The 19,052-nt window shown below is 39.2% G+C and overlaps 2 protein-coding genes across 2 annotated transcripts; one reads left to right on the top strand and one right to left on the bottom strand.

The window, feature by feature from the left end:
• Positions 1-247: 247 nt before the first annotated feature.
• LOC134641113 (extracellular calcium-sensing receptor-like) lies at positions 248-6,332 on the bottom strand. The gene is made up of 9 exons (XM_063493338.1): positions 6,181-6,332; positions 5,761-6,055; positions 5,504-5,590; positions 4,995-5,264; positions 3,729-3,935; positions 3,364-3,639; positions 1,475-1,702; positions 1,254-1,377; positions 248-1,161 (listed from the first exon to the last, which is right to left on the bottom strand). Exons 1-9 carry the CDS (start codon positions 6,288-6,290, stop codon positions 248-250), a joined length of 2,511 nt encoding a protein of 836 aa, XP_063349408.1. The 5' UTR covers positions 6,291-6,332.
• A 2,366-nt stretch (positions 6,333-8,698) lies between these two features.
• Positions 8,699-12,264, top strand: LOC134641114 (extracellular calcium-sensing receptor-like). The gene is made up of 8 exons (XM_063493339.1): positions 8,699-8,847; positions 8,990-9,284; positions 9,381-9,670; positions 9,830-10,125; positions 10,445-10,650; positions 10,789-11,010; positions 11,099-11,222; positions 11,366-12,264. Exons 1-8 carry the CDS (start codon positions 8,741-8,743, stop codon positions 12,262-12,264), a joined length of 2,439 nt encoding a protein of 812 aa, XP_063349409.1. The 5' UTR covers positions 8,699-8,740.
• The last annotated feature ends 6,788 nt before the right edge of the window (positions 12,265-19,052 follow it).

Below are 19,052 nucleotides of genomic sequence, written 5' to 3'. Positions count from 1 at the left end.
CAAAGAATAACAAGTATAACAACAATTACAACAATAAGTTAATCATTAATGTAATAATTTAATTCTTGAAACACTTCTACAAAGCCAACATTTCAATATACTGGTTCTTCTTCAGGGAGGAAGCAATCCAGTATATGCTATGGTTAAAAAAAAGCAAGAATGCAAATACAAAGCAACAGTGATGCTAATACCTATGCACTTAAAAAGGGTGCATTCATTTGAGTTAAGACTGCTGAAAACGGATACCTTATGACTTTGCCGAGCCACGACCCATTATTTCCTTTTTTGTGTTTCTCTCTGGTTTCAGCAGGATTATGTAACATTTTGGTCCAAACAGTGCCACCAATAGGCCAAAACTTGAGGCCAAAATGGCAAATACCTCTACTGCATCTGCATATTTACCTGGAGAGTTGACATAAGCAGGAACAAAGGCCACCCACACAGCACAGAAGATCAGCATGCTGAAAGTGATGAGTTTGGCCTCGTTGAAGTTGTCTGGAAGATTCCTGGCTAGAAATGCTAGCAGAAAGCTAAGGATAGCCAGTACACCAATGTAACCCAGTAGCACTGCAAAGCCAATTGTAGACCCAACTACACACTCAAAAACTATTTTGTCATTGTAGTACTGAGTGTTTTTATAAGGAAATGGTGAGGAGGATATCAGCCAAGCAGTACATATAGCTGCTTGGATTGAAGTAAGAACTAATATTGTCCCTCTCTGCTGTACAGCACCAAACCACTTAAGATTGGTTCCCCCTCCTGGCTTTGAAGCTTTAAACACTGCCACAACAACCATTGTTTTCACCAGGATGCATGAGACACAAAGCACAAAGCTGATCCCAAATGCTGCATGTCTCAGTCGACATGTCCATAGCCTTGGTCGTCCAATGAATAACAGTGAACACAGGAAGCATAGTTTCAGTGATACTAAAAGCAGGAAGCTCAATTCTGAATTGTTGGCACGGACGATAGGTGTGCTGCGATAATGAGTGAAGATCACCAAGACCACAGCACAGATAAATGTACCCAGCAATGAAGCAGTTGTCAAGCAGATACCCAGAGGTTCATGGTAGGAGAGGAACTCTGTTTTCTTAGGAACACAGCGATCACGTTGAGGGCTTGACCAGAAGTCTTCAGGACAACTGGTGCACTCCAAAGAATCTAGTATAAAGTGGAAGATACATTTTTTTGTATTTTCAGCATTCACCCTAGTGAACCAACTGCTTCTATCAGAAAATTTTTATGATACTAACCTGTTTCATTACTGAACTTTCTTTCAGAACAACGCACACAGTCGAAACAGCACGCAGGTTGCCCATTTTTTCTAGCCATGCGAGTACCTGGGGGACAGCTTACACTGCACACTGACTGCACTGGCTGCAAGGTTAGTTATACCACATATATTGTACACAACATTATTGTATTGTACTGTGTCGCACAGAACTATATAAAAACAACATTAAACAGAAGTAACCTGTTTAGAGTCAGAGTTCCAGAAGATTTTGTCTTCATCAAGTCTGAGTTCTTCACCTTTCAAGGCTGTCTTCTTAACCATGCCCACATTCTGAACCTTCGTACTTCCATCAGGTAGCCATTGCCAATTCATGATATCATATATTGGCAAGGCATCACCATTTTCATCAAATGACACTTCATCTCCAAATGGAGTAGTGAAGTGAACTTTTTCCAAATAATGCATCAACTAAAAAAAACAAGATCAAGAGATTAACATTGAAAGGGACGTGAAAAGGAGACTTGATTATAGACTCAACTGATCATTCTTAATTCTCAACTGATTTTATTACAGCAACTAAGCGTAGTTTAGTGTGGCATTGCAACTTTCAACTTCAATAACAGAATTTGCACCATTGTTAATTTCAGTAAATTGAAATAAAAAACAATCTTTAGTCACCACAATGTAGAGTCAAATGTGCAGTTTTTCATTTTTATTTTGCAAATAACTTTGCTCATCTCACACATGTAAAATAACTATGTTCTAATGACAATGTTAATAAAATCTTGTGTTTCCAAAATCTGTCTTTAACACCAATTACTCATGTGAAAAAGAAGTTCACAGGAACACTCTTACTATTTCCATAGGAATTAGAAGGGTAAGTAGCAGAAAGGTATTGCTACTCACATGTACTTTATTTACTGATCATCAGCAAGTGCGACCACCTCTATAAAAATAGAAGATTCAGGAGTTTGGTTTTCTAGAGCATTCACGTGTGTTAACACAATGCCAAATTCTTCCCAGGAGAGTGCGTCCCAGCAAGGTTGCCTGAAAGTCAGACTATGCACTGCTTACAGAATTTCCAAAAACCCAAGATCTACATTACAGATTCTACAAGATTAAATTATCATGTTAAATGTGTAAGTTTGTGACAGTACAATTAGAGTTGCAATTAGTGTTGCAATGGGCGAAGTGCTGTACATAAACACATACCCACAAAATTAAAATAACCAAAGCAATGTTGTAAAAAAAAAAAAAAAAAGAGACAGTCTTCTGCAACAATGTGAGACATTGATAAATCATACAGAAATTGATTGCTCCAGGTTAATGCTACTGAAGGTGGTTCTCCAAGCTATTGAATCAAAAGAGAGAGGGCTTACTTGTGGTTCCCAGAGTATTTAAGAGTAGGATGGGAGGCAGAGCCTTCAGCTTTCAGATCCATCTTCTGTGGAACCAGCTTCCGAATTGGATTCAGGAGATAGACAGACACAATCTCTACTTTTAAAATTAGGCTTAAAACTGTCCTTTTTGCTAAAGCATATAGAGGGATGGATCAGGTGAACCCGAATCCTCCTGTAGTTATGCTGCAATTGGTCTAGGCTGCTGGGGGATTCCCATAATGCAATGAGTGTTTCTTCTTCAGTCACATTTCTCACTCACTATGTGTTAGTAGACCTTTCTGCATTGAATCATACTTGTTATTAATCTCTGACTCTCTTCCACAGCATGTCTTTTGTCCTGTTTTCCTTCTCTCTCCCCAACCGGTTGCGGCAGATGGCCGACCCTTGCTGAGCCTGGTTCTGCCTGAGGTTTCTTCCTATTAAAAGGGAGTTTTTCCTTCCCACTGTCACCAAAGTGCTTGCTCATATGGGGTCATATGATTGTTGGGTTTTTCTCTGTATGTATTATTGTAGGGTCTACCTTATAATATAAAGGGCCTTGATGCGACTGTTGTTGTGATTTGACGCTATATAGATAAAACTGAACTGAACTGAATCGAATTGAAAGAGTGTACTTAGTTTTTCACAGTATTGTATAACGTCCCATTTAAACATTCTTTTTCACATGAGTGTAGGAGCTGAATTTTAAAACAATAAAAATAAATGTTAGTGCGTTAACCAATACCACACCTGCCATGGCACTAATTTTTGCAAAGTAGCACAGCTGTGCCCACTGAAAGGCCCCCTCCCAGGTGCACAGCGTAGCATGTCATCAAGGGCATATGCAAGAGCATACACAGCCTTGTAAATATTATACTCAGGCCTGAGGTTAGAAACATCCAAAAACTCAGTCTCCACATTTGCTAGTTCTTCTTGTCCAGTGCAGAGTGCTCCCCCACCTTGTAACCAACCTGATGGAGGTGGAGCAAATCTACACTGAAAGGTGTATTCCCAAAACTGTCTTACCTGAAAAATATTTCAAACAGTCTTAAAAAAGATATTTTCATTTTTTTAAATTTTGTGAGTACAATTGTATTTTAAAGTTACAATCTTACCATGCTATTTCCATTGTTATTGCTGTCATAAATGTCAGGATGCATTTTCATTAGAAAATCCCTGAACCCTGGTATTTCTCCTCGACGGATGGCAATGCCCAGAGTGCCACTCAGATATGGCATGTGTCGGGTTGTTTGGAGTACAGCTGCTGTTGTCCAGGCTTCACTAGCCATCCACTGCAGCCCTGTTACATTCTGCTTTATCACCTATTTAGAAATATAAGGAACAAAAAGAATCTGTACATAGTCTAGGATTGAATCATTACAAATCTTGAAATCATTACATACAGGGATGGAAATTGAGATCCCAGTAGTGGTAGGAAATGTTGGTTTACTTGCTATGCATTATGCTTATTGGTTTTTTGCACATGTGCAACAACCAGCTGATTTCGGTTCATGTGCCGGAGGAGGAAGATAGTGGCACAGGTTGATGAAAGTAATACTCATATCCACTATGGACATTACTTTTATTTTTTTGCCCAAAAGGACATGAGCATGATGGTAAAGTGCAAACTTCAACCTGAGCAAAAACAAGTGCCTCATCCTGCTAACACAACTTCAGATCTTTACAAGCATCTGCAAAGATAGCATGCTAATGCTAAACTAGCCAAGAATCAAGCATGATGTTAAAACTGAGGGAATGATGACCCCAGCCCAGCAACCAGACCTTGAACTTCAAAGGGTAACAAAACCAGTCACGAGCAGGCTGTAGCCTCCTATTCTATCTGTTCATGTTTCTAAAGTAGAATCTCTGTGGCAATCACTTTGAAGTCTCTTTGTGCTGGTTTTCATCTTTGCTTTGTGTTGTGGGCTTTGTTTTCCTACCCTAAATACAAAGAGAAACATTATATGTGTGTCCTAATTTGGATAGGGAGTTGTGCTGGTGAGTGGGGCTGTAGCCTAAAATGCTAATTATGAAACAATGCGTTTCAGGTCATTTTACAGAGAAACGCAAAAGTAATGTAGCAAGTAGTATAAAGAATTACTTTCTACTGAGAGTAACTAAGTAGCATACTACATTACTTTAAGAAAAGTAAGCTGGAAAATATGTGTAATAAATTACTTTTTTTGACTAATGACCCCATCACTGATCACAACAAAGGATGGAAATACCTCCAACATCCATAAACATTTGACCACACAGCATGCAATTCATTTGCATGAATATAATGTCTGTAATATAATTTACATCCCTAATTACTAAGCAAGAGGCGGCTGATGAATACAATTTGATTTAGATAGATAAATAGATAGATTTAGATATACCTCCTCCATTAGTTGAATCATGTGGATTTGATGTGCAAAGACAATTACCACACGTGCTGTGGACTTCTTCATCACCTCAACAATCCTCCTTACTTCAGCTGAGTTTTCACCCCAGGGCAAAATCTCTGAGTAGGCTAGACAACTTCCACCAGACTGAGCCAACGCTTGTCGAAATGATCTCGCTACATGGACTCCATAATCATCATCACTTACCAGCAGACCAGCCCATGTCCACCCAAAGTGTTTTAGAATTCGAATCATTGCATGAACCTACATAAATACCAGTGAAATTCTTAGTTTAGGCTTGAATTATATTTCAGTGCAAACAATATAATTACATAATCACAGTTTTTCTTTCTAATCAATTTGCACAGTATGTAATCCAGAAAAAAATGAAAAATTGAAAAAAAAAATTAAAAAATAAATAAACTGCGTTGTTTAGTTCGGGGTAACTTACATCAATTCACTTGCTGTAAAATACATTTGCTCTTTGTAGAAGAAAGTTTTACCTGAAAGGCATCACTTGGAATGGTTCTAAAGAAAGACGGAAACTTATGACGGTCACTTAGACAAGAGCATGTTGCAAAATAGCTCACCTATCAAAAAACACAATTGAAATCAAAACAGATTGATGCTGAGAAGCTGGAACTAATATACAATGTATATTTCCTATTTTTTCATTTTGTCATTTCTCACCCTAGTGAGAAACATTAACTTTAATACAGCATGCCAAAAGCACATGTAAAATACAGGAGAGGAAACTTACAATTGGCATTTTAAATAAACCTATTACATCAGAGGTTGCAATAGAAAATGTTGAGAAGGAATCACCCACGATCCCCACAACTGGAGGGGTCCCCAAACAGTTCTCGTGAAGCAGAAACTTTTCCTCCTGACCACTGACTAATGATAATGCAGCACTGAATCCAATTACAAGTGTGGCACAGTTGTCATAAAGACTGTATCCAAGAGTCACATTAGGTAGCAGATTGGAGTTTTTGTTGATTTCATCTATAGCAAAGGCCATTGTCATGGCATGCCTGAATCCAGGAGGGTCAAACCTTGTAAAAAACAAAACAAAAAAACCCCAAAAACTCAATATTGAAAATTAACAGAAAGTATAAAAATCTGCACTAATGTTTGCTTTCATGAATCGGTGCATTTAATGCATGAATATAGTACTTACCCTTGGCAACTCAACATGTTTGGCTCTGAGGTAAACGTTAGCTCAGGGAAAACAGAGGTGTAGTGAACTTCAAACAGCCCCCCCAAAATCACATCTCCAGGTTTGTGCATCCCATTAAGATAAAACTGTCTCCTTAACTTGCAGGCTGAGAAAAGAGACTCTGAGATGAAAAAGTAGGATGAGAAGTAAATCATGATGACATAGAAATACAAGAATTTCAGTGTGTCAAAAAATGGCCCCATAGTGACTCTTTCTCTTTACACCACTTTTCTTATCTTAATGAATGCTTACCTCATTTTATATTTCCTCTGGTTTCTTTTTCATTGTAGTATAGCACCACCCACATGCATATTTTATGACAGGGCATCCACTTTCTAGGTACATATTAGCTCATTAGATAAAGAATACCCTAATGACAATTTTAACTTCTGGACAACTTCCAGACTATGCAAGATTTAGTGCAAGTCAAGTAGAGTAGTAAAGCAAGTAGTAGAATCAATAAATTCGGCATTACTAACTTAATATATTTTCTGCTGCTGCCCCTGCGGCATTTTTGTAGAGAAGACATAGTTGCTATTTTTGTAAAAAAACAAAAAAAAACAAAACAAAAAAAAAACTAAAGGCCTTATTAGTGCTGTCAAAATTAACACGTTAACACAGATTAATCAGTGATAAATAAAAATAAATAAATAACGCAATTAATGCATCTGGAGTGCAGAATGACTCAAAATCCCTGAAATGTTTCTGTCAACGCATTTCGGGCAGTTTGTCCAAGTAGAGTTACCTTCGCACATGTGCAAATGGGCAGTAGGTCTGGTAGTGATGAGCAGCTAAACCAATCAACTCAATTTCAAAGATGATAAATGCACATTGGCCCTCTTGATGGGAAATTTGAGTATTAAAAAAATAACAAGACTGAACAGTTGACTGACATAAAGTCTTATGCACATTGTGGAAGAAGGAATTTTCTTCTTCAGCTTAAAATATCACATTGAGGCGATGCATACATTAGCCGGGCCTGCTGCTAGCACATTGGCTAACGCGTCACTCAGCTTGCAACAAACCACTCACAGAGTATCGGGGGCTCAGTACGTCTACCTCACACATTTTGACTGACACAATTGGCAAGTGGATTGCAACAAACTGCAGAGCTATTAATATCGTTGAGAACACGCGGTTTAAATAGCTTTGGTTCTTATTACTATTATTTATTTGTTTCTTACTGTATTACTATTTATATTTCATTCCTGCACAGCTGGTGTGGAGCTTCCATAATTTCGCTGTATATGTACAATGACACAAAGTGCTGTTCCATTCTATTTTATTCTATTTTTTTTTTCACAGGAAAACTACTGCCTATAAAAAGATTATCAAAAACATAGAAGAAAATTGGCAATGTAAATAAATCAAGTTTCTTTACTTACTTGTCTACCTTTTCATTTTTAGTACTGTTAACACTATGGAGACCAAGACTCATGCGTAGACATGTATCTTGTTGATTGTATGTTAAGCTTATTCTGTACAGCTGGCTCTGAAGTCAGTGACCACTCAGAGAAATCTAAGGAGTGCTGGCCCTTATACATGCCCGTGGAACCTAAATCTCAAGTTCAGTCACCCATTCTTGCTGATGTCTGCTTCCATGTTTTTACTTTGCTTTTTTTGTATAGCAACAACAACGCTGATCAGAGCACCTTAAATTGTGATTGTGATTCCAGTTAAAGTAAGAGCAATTCTATCTGAGCAAGTACTGGCTGACACTGAAGAGAAAAGGTCTTTTTAACCAGAAGAGGAAAAACAGCAGAGAATATAATAGAAACAGTGATGGTTATGTTTTTCGTTTTTGGTGTATATATTAGTATTAGCATCTTTTTTTAAGTTGTTAGTATTTTATGATGTGTTTTTGTGATTAGGCTATATTACAAATGTCTTTAGTTTAGAATATTAAAGTAATAAAAGATGAAGTACTCATATTTTATTTAATCATGTTGTCCACTAGGTGGTAGTAGCAGAGTGAGACTTTACAATTGTAGCTTCTTTTAATATTTCTTAGTGGATTGTCAGTATTCTTTTACCAAACACTGGATGTATTGAAAATTAAATGAAGACATACTGAATGATAAGATAACTTAAGGATATTTCCAGGGCTTGTCAAGGACAAAGTTTTTTTTGTTTGTTTGTTTTTTGAATCCAATTAAACTCATATTATATGTCAAGGCTGTGTATAATATACACTCCTTTTTAGAGTAATGAACGACCTTAATCAAAGACCACTGTGTAAGGTCATGTCCTCTTTAAGGCGCAGAACAGAGCCCTCTGTCTAAAACCCTATATAAATACCACTTAGACACATACCCGACATCAGGGAGAGATGGCACTCTCAGTTCTTTTAATTGGTCTGGTATCTGCTCTGTGTTTGTTTCAGCTGAACTCAGTTTTTGCCTTGGGTGTGTCTCTGGATAGTCTGAATCAAAGGAGTAGCTTTACAGGTGCTTGGGCTGGTACTGAAGCTTCATCTGTGAAATGTAAGTTGCAGGGTAGCACTCATCTACCTGCATTCTCAATGGATGGGGACTTCATTATTGGGGGTGCTTTCTCTCTTCACTCCTACACGCTAACAGTGAGCCATGATTATACCATCATGCCTGAGCCAGTAAGATGCAAAGGGAGGTCAGTATGGAAAAAAGTTATGAACATGTTGCATGTATTGTAATGGTAATCTTTCTTACTGTGTGTTATCTGTATGAAATTTCATCTTAACAAAATCTATGTAGCCTACAATTTTAACAGTGAGTTGACTGTCTGTCTGCAGCATAAATGCCGATGAGCTGCAGTTGTCACATGCAATGGTATTTGCCATAGAAGAGATTAACAACAATACAGAGCTGCTGCCCGGAATCAGGCTTGGGTATCAGATCTATGACTCATGTGCATCAGTTTCCATGACAGTGCATTTGGCATTTCAGTTTTTGAATAGCTTGGACCTTGTGTTTCACACTGGCAAAAACTGCTCCCAGTCAGGTGTGGTGATGGCTGTTGTTGGTGAGTCTGGGTCTACGCCATCCATCAGCATGTCACGAATCATCAGTCCCTTTAACATTCCTCAAGTAAATACTTAAAGTTTTTGTCAAACTAGGAGTAGTAGTAAATATGCATGCACATCTGCAGTTCTTATAGGATTACCTTGTCTTCTTTTGTTTTAGGTGAGCCCGTCTGCCACATGTGCATGCTTGTCTGACAAGCAGCAGTACCCAAGTTTTTTCAGAACAATCCCCAGTGACCAGTTTCAAGCTGCTGCTCTAGCTAAGCTGGTAAAACAGTTTGGCTGGACTTGGATAGGTGCTGTTCGGTCAGATACAGATTATGGAAATAACGGCATGGCATCTTTTCTAGAAGCAGCAAAGAAAGAGGGGATCTGTGTGGAATACTCTGTATCTTTCTATCGGACCCACCCACGTAGCAGGATTCAGAAAGTTGCAGATGTTATCCGCAGGTTCTTACATCAAAGATTTTCATTCTGGGATTTATTTTAATGATTTTTTTACAAGGTTTTTTTGTTTGTTTGTTGGATTGATATACAAAAATAAGTTTCTGACTAAACATTTTACATAGCTGAAAAAATTCTTCTAATACGTTGTACTTTTTTCACAAGTTCTACATGTATGGTAGTGGTGGCATTTGCACCATCTGGAGACATGAGGATCCTGCTGGCAGAACTTTCACGTGAGCCTTTCCCACCTCGACAGTGGATAGGCAGTGAGTCATGGGTAACCAACCCGGGATTAAGGAAGTACAGTTTTCTTGCTGGGACCATTGGATTTGGAATTCAGAAATCTGTAATCCCAGGTTTCAGAAACTTCCTGTTGAATCTCTCTTTTGCTCAAGTGGCTGTATCACCATTGCTTACTGAGTTCTGGGAGGATTCCTTCAACTGCACAATAAACGAAAGTGAGAAACATTTTTCGTTTTTTGTTTTTCTTGGTTGTTAGAGTTTCTTGTAAAATGTCTGGTCTTAAAAAGTCCAGACATGTTCTTTTTTATAATCTAAGCAATTTCAAATCCAACATAATCAAAAAGGTCCATTACTGCAAAAAATCACAATCTATATGTTTAACCTTTAGGTCAAGTTTAGGCAGTCAGCCAACACTATTACTGTGGCCCCTTTTCTCACATGTGACTCTTTGTTTGTTGAGTGATGTGTTCAAAGATATGATGTTAAATGCATGAATTCAATTGTCTGTCATTTTGGTGCCTTTTTTATTTTTAGGTAATTCTGCAGGAAAGAAAGTATGTAATGGAACTGAAGATATAAAGACTCTCCAAACCCCATACACTGATACATCTCAGCTTAGAATTAGTAACATGGTGTACAAGGCTGTGTATGCAATTGCACATGCCATTCATAATGCATTATGTCAGGGAAGAAATGTCACAGCTCAGTGTGACAAACTAACCAAATTACAGTCCAAGCAGGTCAGTAAAAACGAATCAGTCATTGCCAACATGCTTCACTGTCTCTAAGAAACCTTAAGTGAAACATTACTTTTAGTTGTTCGAATATTGTTTTATTTTTTCTTTCCACTCCCTTTATGTCTCAATTCATCCTTACAGATTCTAACTGAGCTGAAGAAAGTAAATTTTTCCCGAAATGGATATGATGTGTCATTCGATACTAATGGGGATCCTGTGGCTATTTATGAGCTGGTTAACTGGCAGAAAACTATGGCTGGCATAACTGACATAGTGACTGTAGGGCTGTATGATGCATCACTGCCAGAGGGCCAGGAGTTCCAGATTAACAAAAACATCATCTGGATGGAGGGCAGCACGAAAGTAAAAAGTCAAAGGACAAATTAATGTAATCTTTTCAGTTTTATAGCAAACATTTACATATGTTACGCTGCCTTTTTACATTACACAGGTGCCAGTGTCAGTGTGCAGTGGGAGTTGTCCTCCAGGAACTCGTAAAGTGCTGCAAAAAGGAAAACCCATTTGCTGCTATGACTGTACCGCATGTCCTGAGGGAGAGATTAGTAATACTACAGGTAAAGTAAAATGCTTGTCTGTGCATGTAAAATGTCTTTATGATGCAAATCTGCAACATCAAATACATTACAAGAATACATTTGTAATCTATAAAGCCAATATTACAAGAAGCACTTTAACTCTTTTTTTTTCTCCCATTCAGATTCTGCTGATTGTTTACCCTGCCACATAGAATTCCAGCCTAATGCAAAGAGAGACACTTGTATCCCTAAACCCATAGAGTTTCTTTCTTTTCAAGACATCCTAGGAATCATCCTGGCTACATTCTCAGTTCTTGGTGCCTGTCTGACTATTATCACGACTGCTATATTCTTACGTCACAGGACATCTCCAATTGTCCGAGCCAACAACTCTGAGCTGAGCTTCCTGCTGCTCATCTCTCTCACTCTGTGTTTCTTATGTTCAATAACTTTCATTGGAGCACCATCTGAGTGGTCCTGCATGCTGCGCCACACTGCATTTGGGATTACCTTTGTACTCTGTATCTCCTGTGTACTTGGGAAAACTATAGTGGTTTTAATGGCTTTTAAAGCCAGACTTCCAGGAAGCAATGTCATGAAATGGTTTGGTCCTCCACAACAAAGAATGACTGTTATGTCTTTCACCTTTATTCAAGTTTTAATATGTACTATTTGGTTGGTAATGAGCCCTCCAGTCCCAATAAAAAATCTAACCGCATACAAGGACAAAATCATCCTGGAATGTGCATTAGGCTCTGCTGTAGGCTTCTGGGCTGTGCTTGGTTATATAGGCCTGCTTGCTTCCTTTTGCTTTGTTTTAGCTGTTTTAGCCCGCAAATTACCTGATAATTTCAATGAAGCCAAGCTTATCACCTTCAGCATGCTGATATTTTGTGCAGTGTGGATCACCTTTATCCCAGCATATGTCAGCTCTCCTGGAAAATTTACAGTGGTTGTGGAAATTTTTGCCATTCTGGCCTCCAGCTTTGGCCTAGTCCTTTGTATATTTGCTCCAAAATGTTTTATCATATTGTTTAAGCCTGAGAAGAACACCAAGAAATATTTAATGTGCAAAAATTAATAATAGTATATCAGTTTTTTGGAAATGATTATTGTTGCAATTCCAAGTGGAAAATGGATACTTTATATTTCTTTCTAAATCAGTTTCTGGATACTGACTACACATAGCAGACAACTGCCTAACTGCGCATATGCATGTGCACACATCGACACACACACACACACACACACACACACACACACACACACACACACAAACTTCTGGTATTTTTTCCTAACAGCTACTCGTACATGGTATTCATCAGCAATATTTTCATTTTTGTTTGATATTATCATTGTTTCCCCATTATTGTATTATTATTATTATTATTATTATTATTATTATTATTATTATTGTTGTTGTTGTTGTTGTTGTTGTTGAGTGTTCCAGATTGTCCCACTCTGGAACACTCAGGGTTCCAGGGTATGTCACTAGATGGGTTGGGGCTGTGGTGGGACCTCTGGGTTGGCCTGGACCTCCATCCACTGCGCCCAATCTCTCCTACTATGAGCCAATTAATGACATTGGGTTTTTTTTATGGCATCACATCAGGAAACAATTTTTTTAGGAATAAATATAAATTATTAAAAAAACACATGAAAAGATAACTGGAATTTGCATCCCACATTACTATGTCTTTGCTATGTCTTTTTTTTTCATCACACAAGATTAGGGCTTTTAATATAACAAGAAAATAATAGGGCAGCTATGTCAGTAGGTGCCACTGGGTCTGTGGATGATTAGGGTATGCCTAAGGTACCTGGGCTGCACCCTCAGCACCTTTGGTGGCTTGCTGTGGACCATTTCAAGTGGTTAAAATGAAAAACATTCCATTTAAAATTTCATTTTAATTTTTAATTCTAACAGTGACATAATTGGCTATTTTAATTTTGCTATTTATACTATTATTGTCAATATTATCATTATGGGCATTATTGTATTTGAGAGCATTTTTATTTCTTTATATAGTTGAAAAGGTTTTCATGACTATTAAATTATTTCATTTACCATTTCAATCAACACACATAATGCTCTATACATAGTTATTAGACTATACTATAATAATATATTTGATGAATTTACTTGTCTTTTTATTTATTTGTCTGTCATTACTGATCATTTTTGTCTTATTTACCTTACAATAAAAATATAAAAAGTGTATTGCACACTTTCAAGCACATAGCAGAGTTGTTTACTTTTGTTACTGAGAAAACTTTTTTAAATAATTGTACATTTTTTATTGTTGTTGTACATGTTAATCTATGAATATGTAACTCAGTGTTAAGTGCATAAATAAATTTAAAATCACATTTCACAATAACACTAAATAGCTCTGAATTATTTTTCAGTGGTTTCATACAATGAAATCTAACATTTCCATTTGTATCAAGCATCAAGTCCAAGACTGCAAATGTAAATTTAATGTGAGCTGAGTGAGCTCTCTCATCTATATAGCAGTCATGCAATAGCAGTTTTCAACTGTTGTTCAAAAATTCCTGTTCTGAAAAGTTACCAAAGCAATATTTTCAATACGTAATAACAGCAACAAAATCCAAAATATTAGGATTTAATCTTCAGCATCTGGTAAAAATATTTCAAACTTTCATTAATTTCATGCATGTCTAGTAGACGTGGCGAAAATACCAGCAAGAACATAAAACAAACAGACAAGAAAAACTATTATAAATAAAGTAATTGGAATGGTGTACTGAAACATACATTTTTTGTTAAATTTACAGAAATTTGAAGAATAGATTGGCAATTTTAGGGACGGGAGGATCTGATGCTCTCAACTGAGGAGTGGTAAAAAGGCCAAAGGCAGCCTCTGGTCCAGGTCATTCCTTTTCAGGACACGGGCCTGATGGGCCTTCATTAGTGTTGTTGGTCAAGGCGAGATTAATCGAGATGTGCGTGACTAGAAACCTAAATGTGGAGACAGATTCCACCCATTCTCTATTTATGAGAGGAGACTTGTGAAATCCATGATGAGTTCTTTTGTTTTATGGACATTCAGCTTCAAGTTTTCTTTGGAGCACCAGCACGACAAATTCTCTATTTCCACTCTGTACACTGTCTCATCTCCATCAGAAGTGAGCCCAACCACAGTGGTTACAATGAGTTGGTTGGGTGGATTGGTGTACAGCAATATACTGGGTGTACAGTACAGGGCTAAGAATGCAGGCCTGCAGGGATCCGCTGCTGAGTGAGAGTTTGGTGGAGAGGTAGGGGATGAGTCTGACTGATCGGTTCCGTTGGTGAGGAAATCTTTGATCGAGGAGCGGGTGGCAGGGGGGATGTGAAGATGGTCCAGTTTGTTGATAAGGATGGGATTATGGTGTTGAACACTGAGCTGTAGTTCACAAAGAGCATCCTCACCTAGCTGTTCCTGTTCTCCAGATGACTCAGCCCTCTGTGAAGGGTGATAATGATGGCATCCTCCATGTACTGAATTTATCTGTAAGCCTTTTTGTGTTATTTATGCCATTTTGTTATGTTGTCCTGCAATGCACTGATAACTTTCAGGTGATGTCTGTTAGTTACAGGAACTAATAGTTACAAGAACTAATAGATATCAGCCTCAGCCTGAACTGGGATTTTAATTTGGATAGGACTGACAGTATCCCACCCAAGATTGTGAGTGCACCATGGGTTATTTTGGGGAAAAACAAGCAACACAGATGGTGCAGGGAGAATAAACAAAAGCTGGCATGCAGAGCTGGCTATTATCTCCAGCTGCAAAAACAACAACACAAACAGCCCACTTCCATTCATCTTCCTCAGCAATGCCAGATCCCCAGCAAACAAAACGGAAGAGCTACAGTCAGAGATTTACTACAGCTGATTTGTCAGGAGTGTTGTCTACTGATTGTAACTGAATCTTGGCTCCATCCAAACATTTCTAATGCCTCAGTAGAGGTACTAGGCCAGACATTACACCACCAGGACCACAACCAAGACTCCAGTAAGGGAAGGGTTGGTGGGCTCTATGCTTATGTGCTTCAGGACTGGTGCCATAACAGTAGAATAAAAGACGGTCACTGTTCACTGGACTTGGAGGCGATGTCCATTTAGCGCAGACCTTTATCTCTACCCCACGAACTAACAATAGCCATAATTACCATTGTTTACATTTCTCCTCAATGCTAACGTTAGCGCAGCACTCAACCACATCTAACTTATTATCAGTAAACAGTAGAGAGTGCACATGTCCATATTGTTCCTGGGGACTTTAATAAGACATGTTTGAAATCTGCAATCCCCAATTCCACCAATTTGTTAAATGTCCTTCAAGAGGAAAATAGGGAACACTATGGTACTACGGTTACGGTACACTGGACCATGTGCACCGTAACATCCAGCATCATAAGGTTGCAAGTCACAGAGGTGTCCCTGCAGCCCAAAGAAACGGCATAACTCACTCTACTGTAGGGCCATAAACAGCAGGAGGCGGTGTAGGGGCTGTGTCCAGCGGCAGTCAGGGAAGAGGCCCTGGCTGTCCCATTTCTGGCTATCGAAGCTGGCTACTGGGACCACTGAATCAGTCTCCTAGAGAAGGGCTGGACTCTGGTCTGAGTTGGATCAGGTGATGGTGGAGCATGCACTACAAGCCTGGTGCACCTAAACAAATAATCTGGGTGCACTGGGAAAGCCTGGCAGGACCAAGGGATGCAAGGGACCAAAATGGTCCATGTTCTGCACCTCCATTGCTGAGGCAGCTGCAAAGAGCTGCAAGGTGCTTGGTGCCTGTTGTGGTGCTAACCCCTAATCCCTGAGTTAGATGGTGGTTACCAGAGAGGAAGGGAGCCATCGAGCGCAAGAAGGAGTCCTATTGGGCTTGGTTAGCCTGTGAGAGTTTAGAGGTAGCTGTGGAGTGTGGCTCGGGCAGTCGTTGAAGGAACAACTCGGGTGTTGGATGGTTTCAGTGAGGGTATAGAACAAGACTTTCAGACTGCCTTGAATAATTCTGGCAAACAATCAGGTGGCTCAAGCAGGGAAACCGGTGCTCCACTCTGAACATGTACACTGGATGTGGGGTGCTGATGACATTCAACTGAGGTTATAGACAGGCGGCGAAAGGAATACTTTAAAGAACTTTCTGAGTCCCACTAACATACATTTTGTTGAGAAAGCAGAGTATGCGGACGAGGAGGACGACCAGTGATGGGAATAACGGCGTTATACCTAACGGCGTTACACCTAACGGCGTTACTAACGGCGTTATTTTTTTCAGTAACTAGTAATCTAACTAATTTCTATTTCTATCGTTACAACACTGTTACCATTACTAACAAGAAAATACGGTGCGGTCGTGTTACTATTTTTCAACAAACAGACGGTTGAAGCTGTGTTCAGCTTACTGCATCTTATATCAGTTGCATGAAGTAATCTGGGCACTACAGCTTTAAGCAGCTCCCGCGGATGGCAATCACTTTCTGCCCGACGACCACTTTTTGGCACAACACCTGGAGCCAAGGGTGCAAAACAATCGCATGAGTGCTGCTGTTTGACTTAGGAAGAATAAAGTAGTCATGGTAAGCCAATCACATGACCACTTCAAGATGACAAAGCAACAATGTGATATATACCAGTTTTTAAATTGTGTTGATAGGCCACGTAAAATCAGAGTCATGATAAACAATATATACGCGTGTTTTTTCGTCAATAGTTTCGTCATGTTTACTGTCTAAGGACAGCGCTAGCAAGCACTCTCTGCTTATGACCAAAAACAAAAAAAACCCCTGTTCTTTCGTGTTGGTGGAAAAATGCACCATGTCAACCAATCAAAAATGATATGGCAACATGACATTTGGTTGCTTAGGAAGAGAGGGAAGTTTTAGGAGTGACGGCGAGAGAGAGAGAGAAAGAAAGACAGCAGAAAAAGCGAGAGAGAGCGAGTTTTGAGATGTGAAAGATTTGTGAGGTTTAGTGTGTTTGGAGTGTGTAGTTAATGTGTTGTCTCGTGTAGTTAGTGTGTAATGTTGTGGATAGTTTTGTGTTGTGTGTCAGAACAATGAGGTGACTGCTGTCTCCAGGTAGAGAACAGGAGTGATACACCTGCTGCTGTCAACCCTGCAGGTATCAGGCTTGTGATGTTCTACTTTATAGTGGACAGAAATATTTGGAGTGGCACAAATAATTTGTGTGGCATTTTATTGAATGCAGAACACCTGATTGTTATGTAAATAGTTTGAAATGGTTATTTAAAAAAAGGGGTAAAAGGTAAATGGCTGCAAATAACTTTGTTGTTTGCAAACTTGTGCATATGATTTTAAACTTGACAATTTATATTTCGATTTAAAGTTATGAAATATGATTAATTAAACATGTCAAGAGATTTATTCTAAAGACACTTCTTCAGCTGAGAGTCTAAGAGGAGAAACACACACAGACGCTGCAGCATTTACATGTATACAAGGGCGATCACAGAACGCTCACACCAGAGTGGGGGCCCTGCGATGCGCGCTCTGCTCTTGCACTTGTCTTTATTTATACACAAGAAAAATGAATACATTTGACGTGAGCATGTGCGTATGTGATTGTGTGTGTGTGAGTGTGTGTGTGTGTATGCGTGTGTGTGTGTGTGTGTGTGTGTTCGAGGTCAGAACTGCTTGTTTGTCTTCTTACTATCGCTGTGAGAAGACTCAGATACAAATATCAGAACACGTGTTATGAAGAAGAATCAGTCCTGAACAATGAAAAGAACAATCAGTTCTAAGCAAGGAAATGATCATCATGCAGCATTCTATCACAAGCAAACTTATATCATTAAAAGCTTATACTGACTAAAAAATACAATTTTCTATTGACATTCCCTCCTGTTGTCAGTTTAACCTTTAAGTGAGATATCAGTATGTAACATCTTGTTGTACATTTTCTGTCACATCATCATTAATCACACAAAGTCTTCACATTTCAACAGGTCGGGATCATCATCATTTGTCACAGCTATGTATGCAGCTACAGTGGAAACGATTATGCGGTCAATCATGAGTTTTAGACATGGCAGGATACATGTTACAAAAACACAAAATAAAAGTAAAAATACTCCAACTCCGATGAGTAGTCTCTTTAGCACCTGTAGCCAGGAGCCAGTGTAAAACCAAGAAAACCAGTCACTTGTATTACTCACATAGTCCTGACTTTGGGCCTGCTGGATCTGTCTCAAGGCGTTCAGGGCATCAGTCATGTTTGATGAGTGTACATTGTCTGGTATGTAAGTGCAGCAGGTGTTGTTGAAGAGGACGCAAAGTCCTCCTTTTTCAGCCAGAATCATGTCCAGTGCGACTTGGTGTTGCATCACAGTTATGCGCAGGGCATCAATCTCTTCATTTTGTTGATTGTTGATTTTGCACGAGGCATTCAGGAACAGTCCAAAGCGGTAGTCCAAAGTTTCAATTCTTAACATGTTCTTTCCGGTGCCCACCCATGGAAACAGTGAGTGGAGGACCTTTTGTCCGGTGGTCCAAAGCTTAAATTCCTCTGGCACATCACTGCCATAGATGGGGTCATGTGGTTGTAGTGTGGAGACGTCTCGTCGTCGTCTTGTAGTCTGAGAGTCATTTACAGCTGACATCCTGAAGGTGTGGTCTGAGATGAAGATTGGGGCACAGGTGCCCGTCCATCCGGGTGGCAGTATGAAGTAGGCACGTTGTCCACACAGCCAGGCCATTCCCTGCACCCAGTAGGTGCCGTTGCTGGGCGCGGACGTGTTTACAGGTGCGCCCTCTCCGTTGGCTGCAGTGTGGTTACAGTTGGTGGTGTTGCCTAGGGGTCTGTTACCGTTGTCTTGTCGGTAGCACATGGAGTGG

This window comes from Pelmatolapia mariae, linkage group LG14, assembly GCF_036321145.2.
Source record: "Pelmatolapia mariae isolate MD_Pm_ZW linkage group LG14, Pm_UMD_F_2, whole genome shotgun sequence".
In the NCBI taxonomy this organism is placed as follows: Eukaryota; Metazoa; Chordata; class Actinopteri; order Cichliformes; family Cichlidae; genus Pelmatolapia; species Pelmatolapia mariae.
This window is presented reverse-complemented; position numbering and strand designations above follow the sequence as displayed.

Excerpts from the sequence above, each read along its gene's own strand:
- LOC134641113 (XM_063493338.1), bottom strand. The coding sequence starts at position 6,290 with ATGCACAAACCTGGAGATGTGATTTTGGGGGGGCTGTTTGAAGTTCAC. Across the intron at positions 5,265-5,503 it reads TTCCAAGTGATGCCTTTCAG|GTTCATGCAATGATTCGAAT; the intron begins GTAAAACTTTCT and ends GTATTTATGTAG. Across the intron at positions 1,378-1,474 it reads GGAACTCTGACTCTAAACAG|CCAGTGCAGTCAGTGTGCAG; the intron begins GTTACTTCTGTT and ends CTAACCTTGCAG.
- LOC134641114 (XM_063493339.1), top strand. The coding sequence starts at position 8,741 with ATGGATGGGGACTTCATTATTGGGGGTGCTTTCTCTCTTCACTCCTAC. Across the intron at positions 10,651-10,788 it reads CCAAATTACAGTCCAAGCAG|ATTCTAACTGAGCTGAAGAA; the intron begins GTCAGTAAAAAC and ends TCATCCTTACAG. Across the intron at positions 11,223-11,365 it reads AGAGATTAGTAATACTACAG|ATTCTGCTGATTGTTTACCC; the intron begins GTAAAGTAAAAT and ends TCTCCCATTCAG.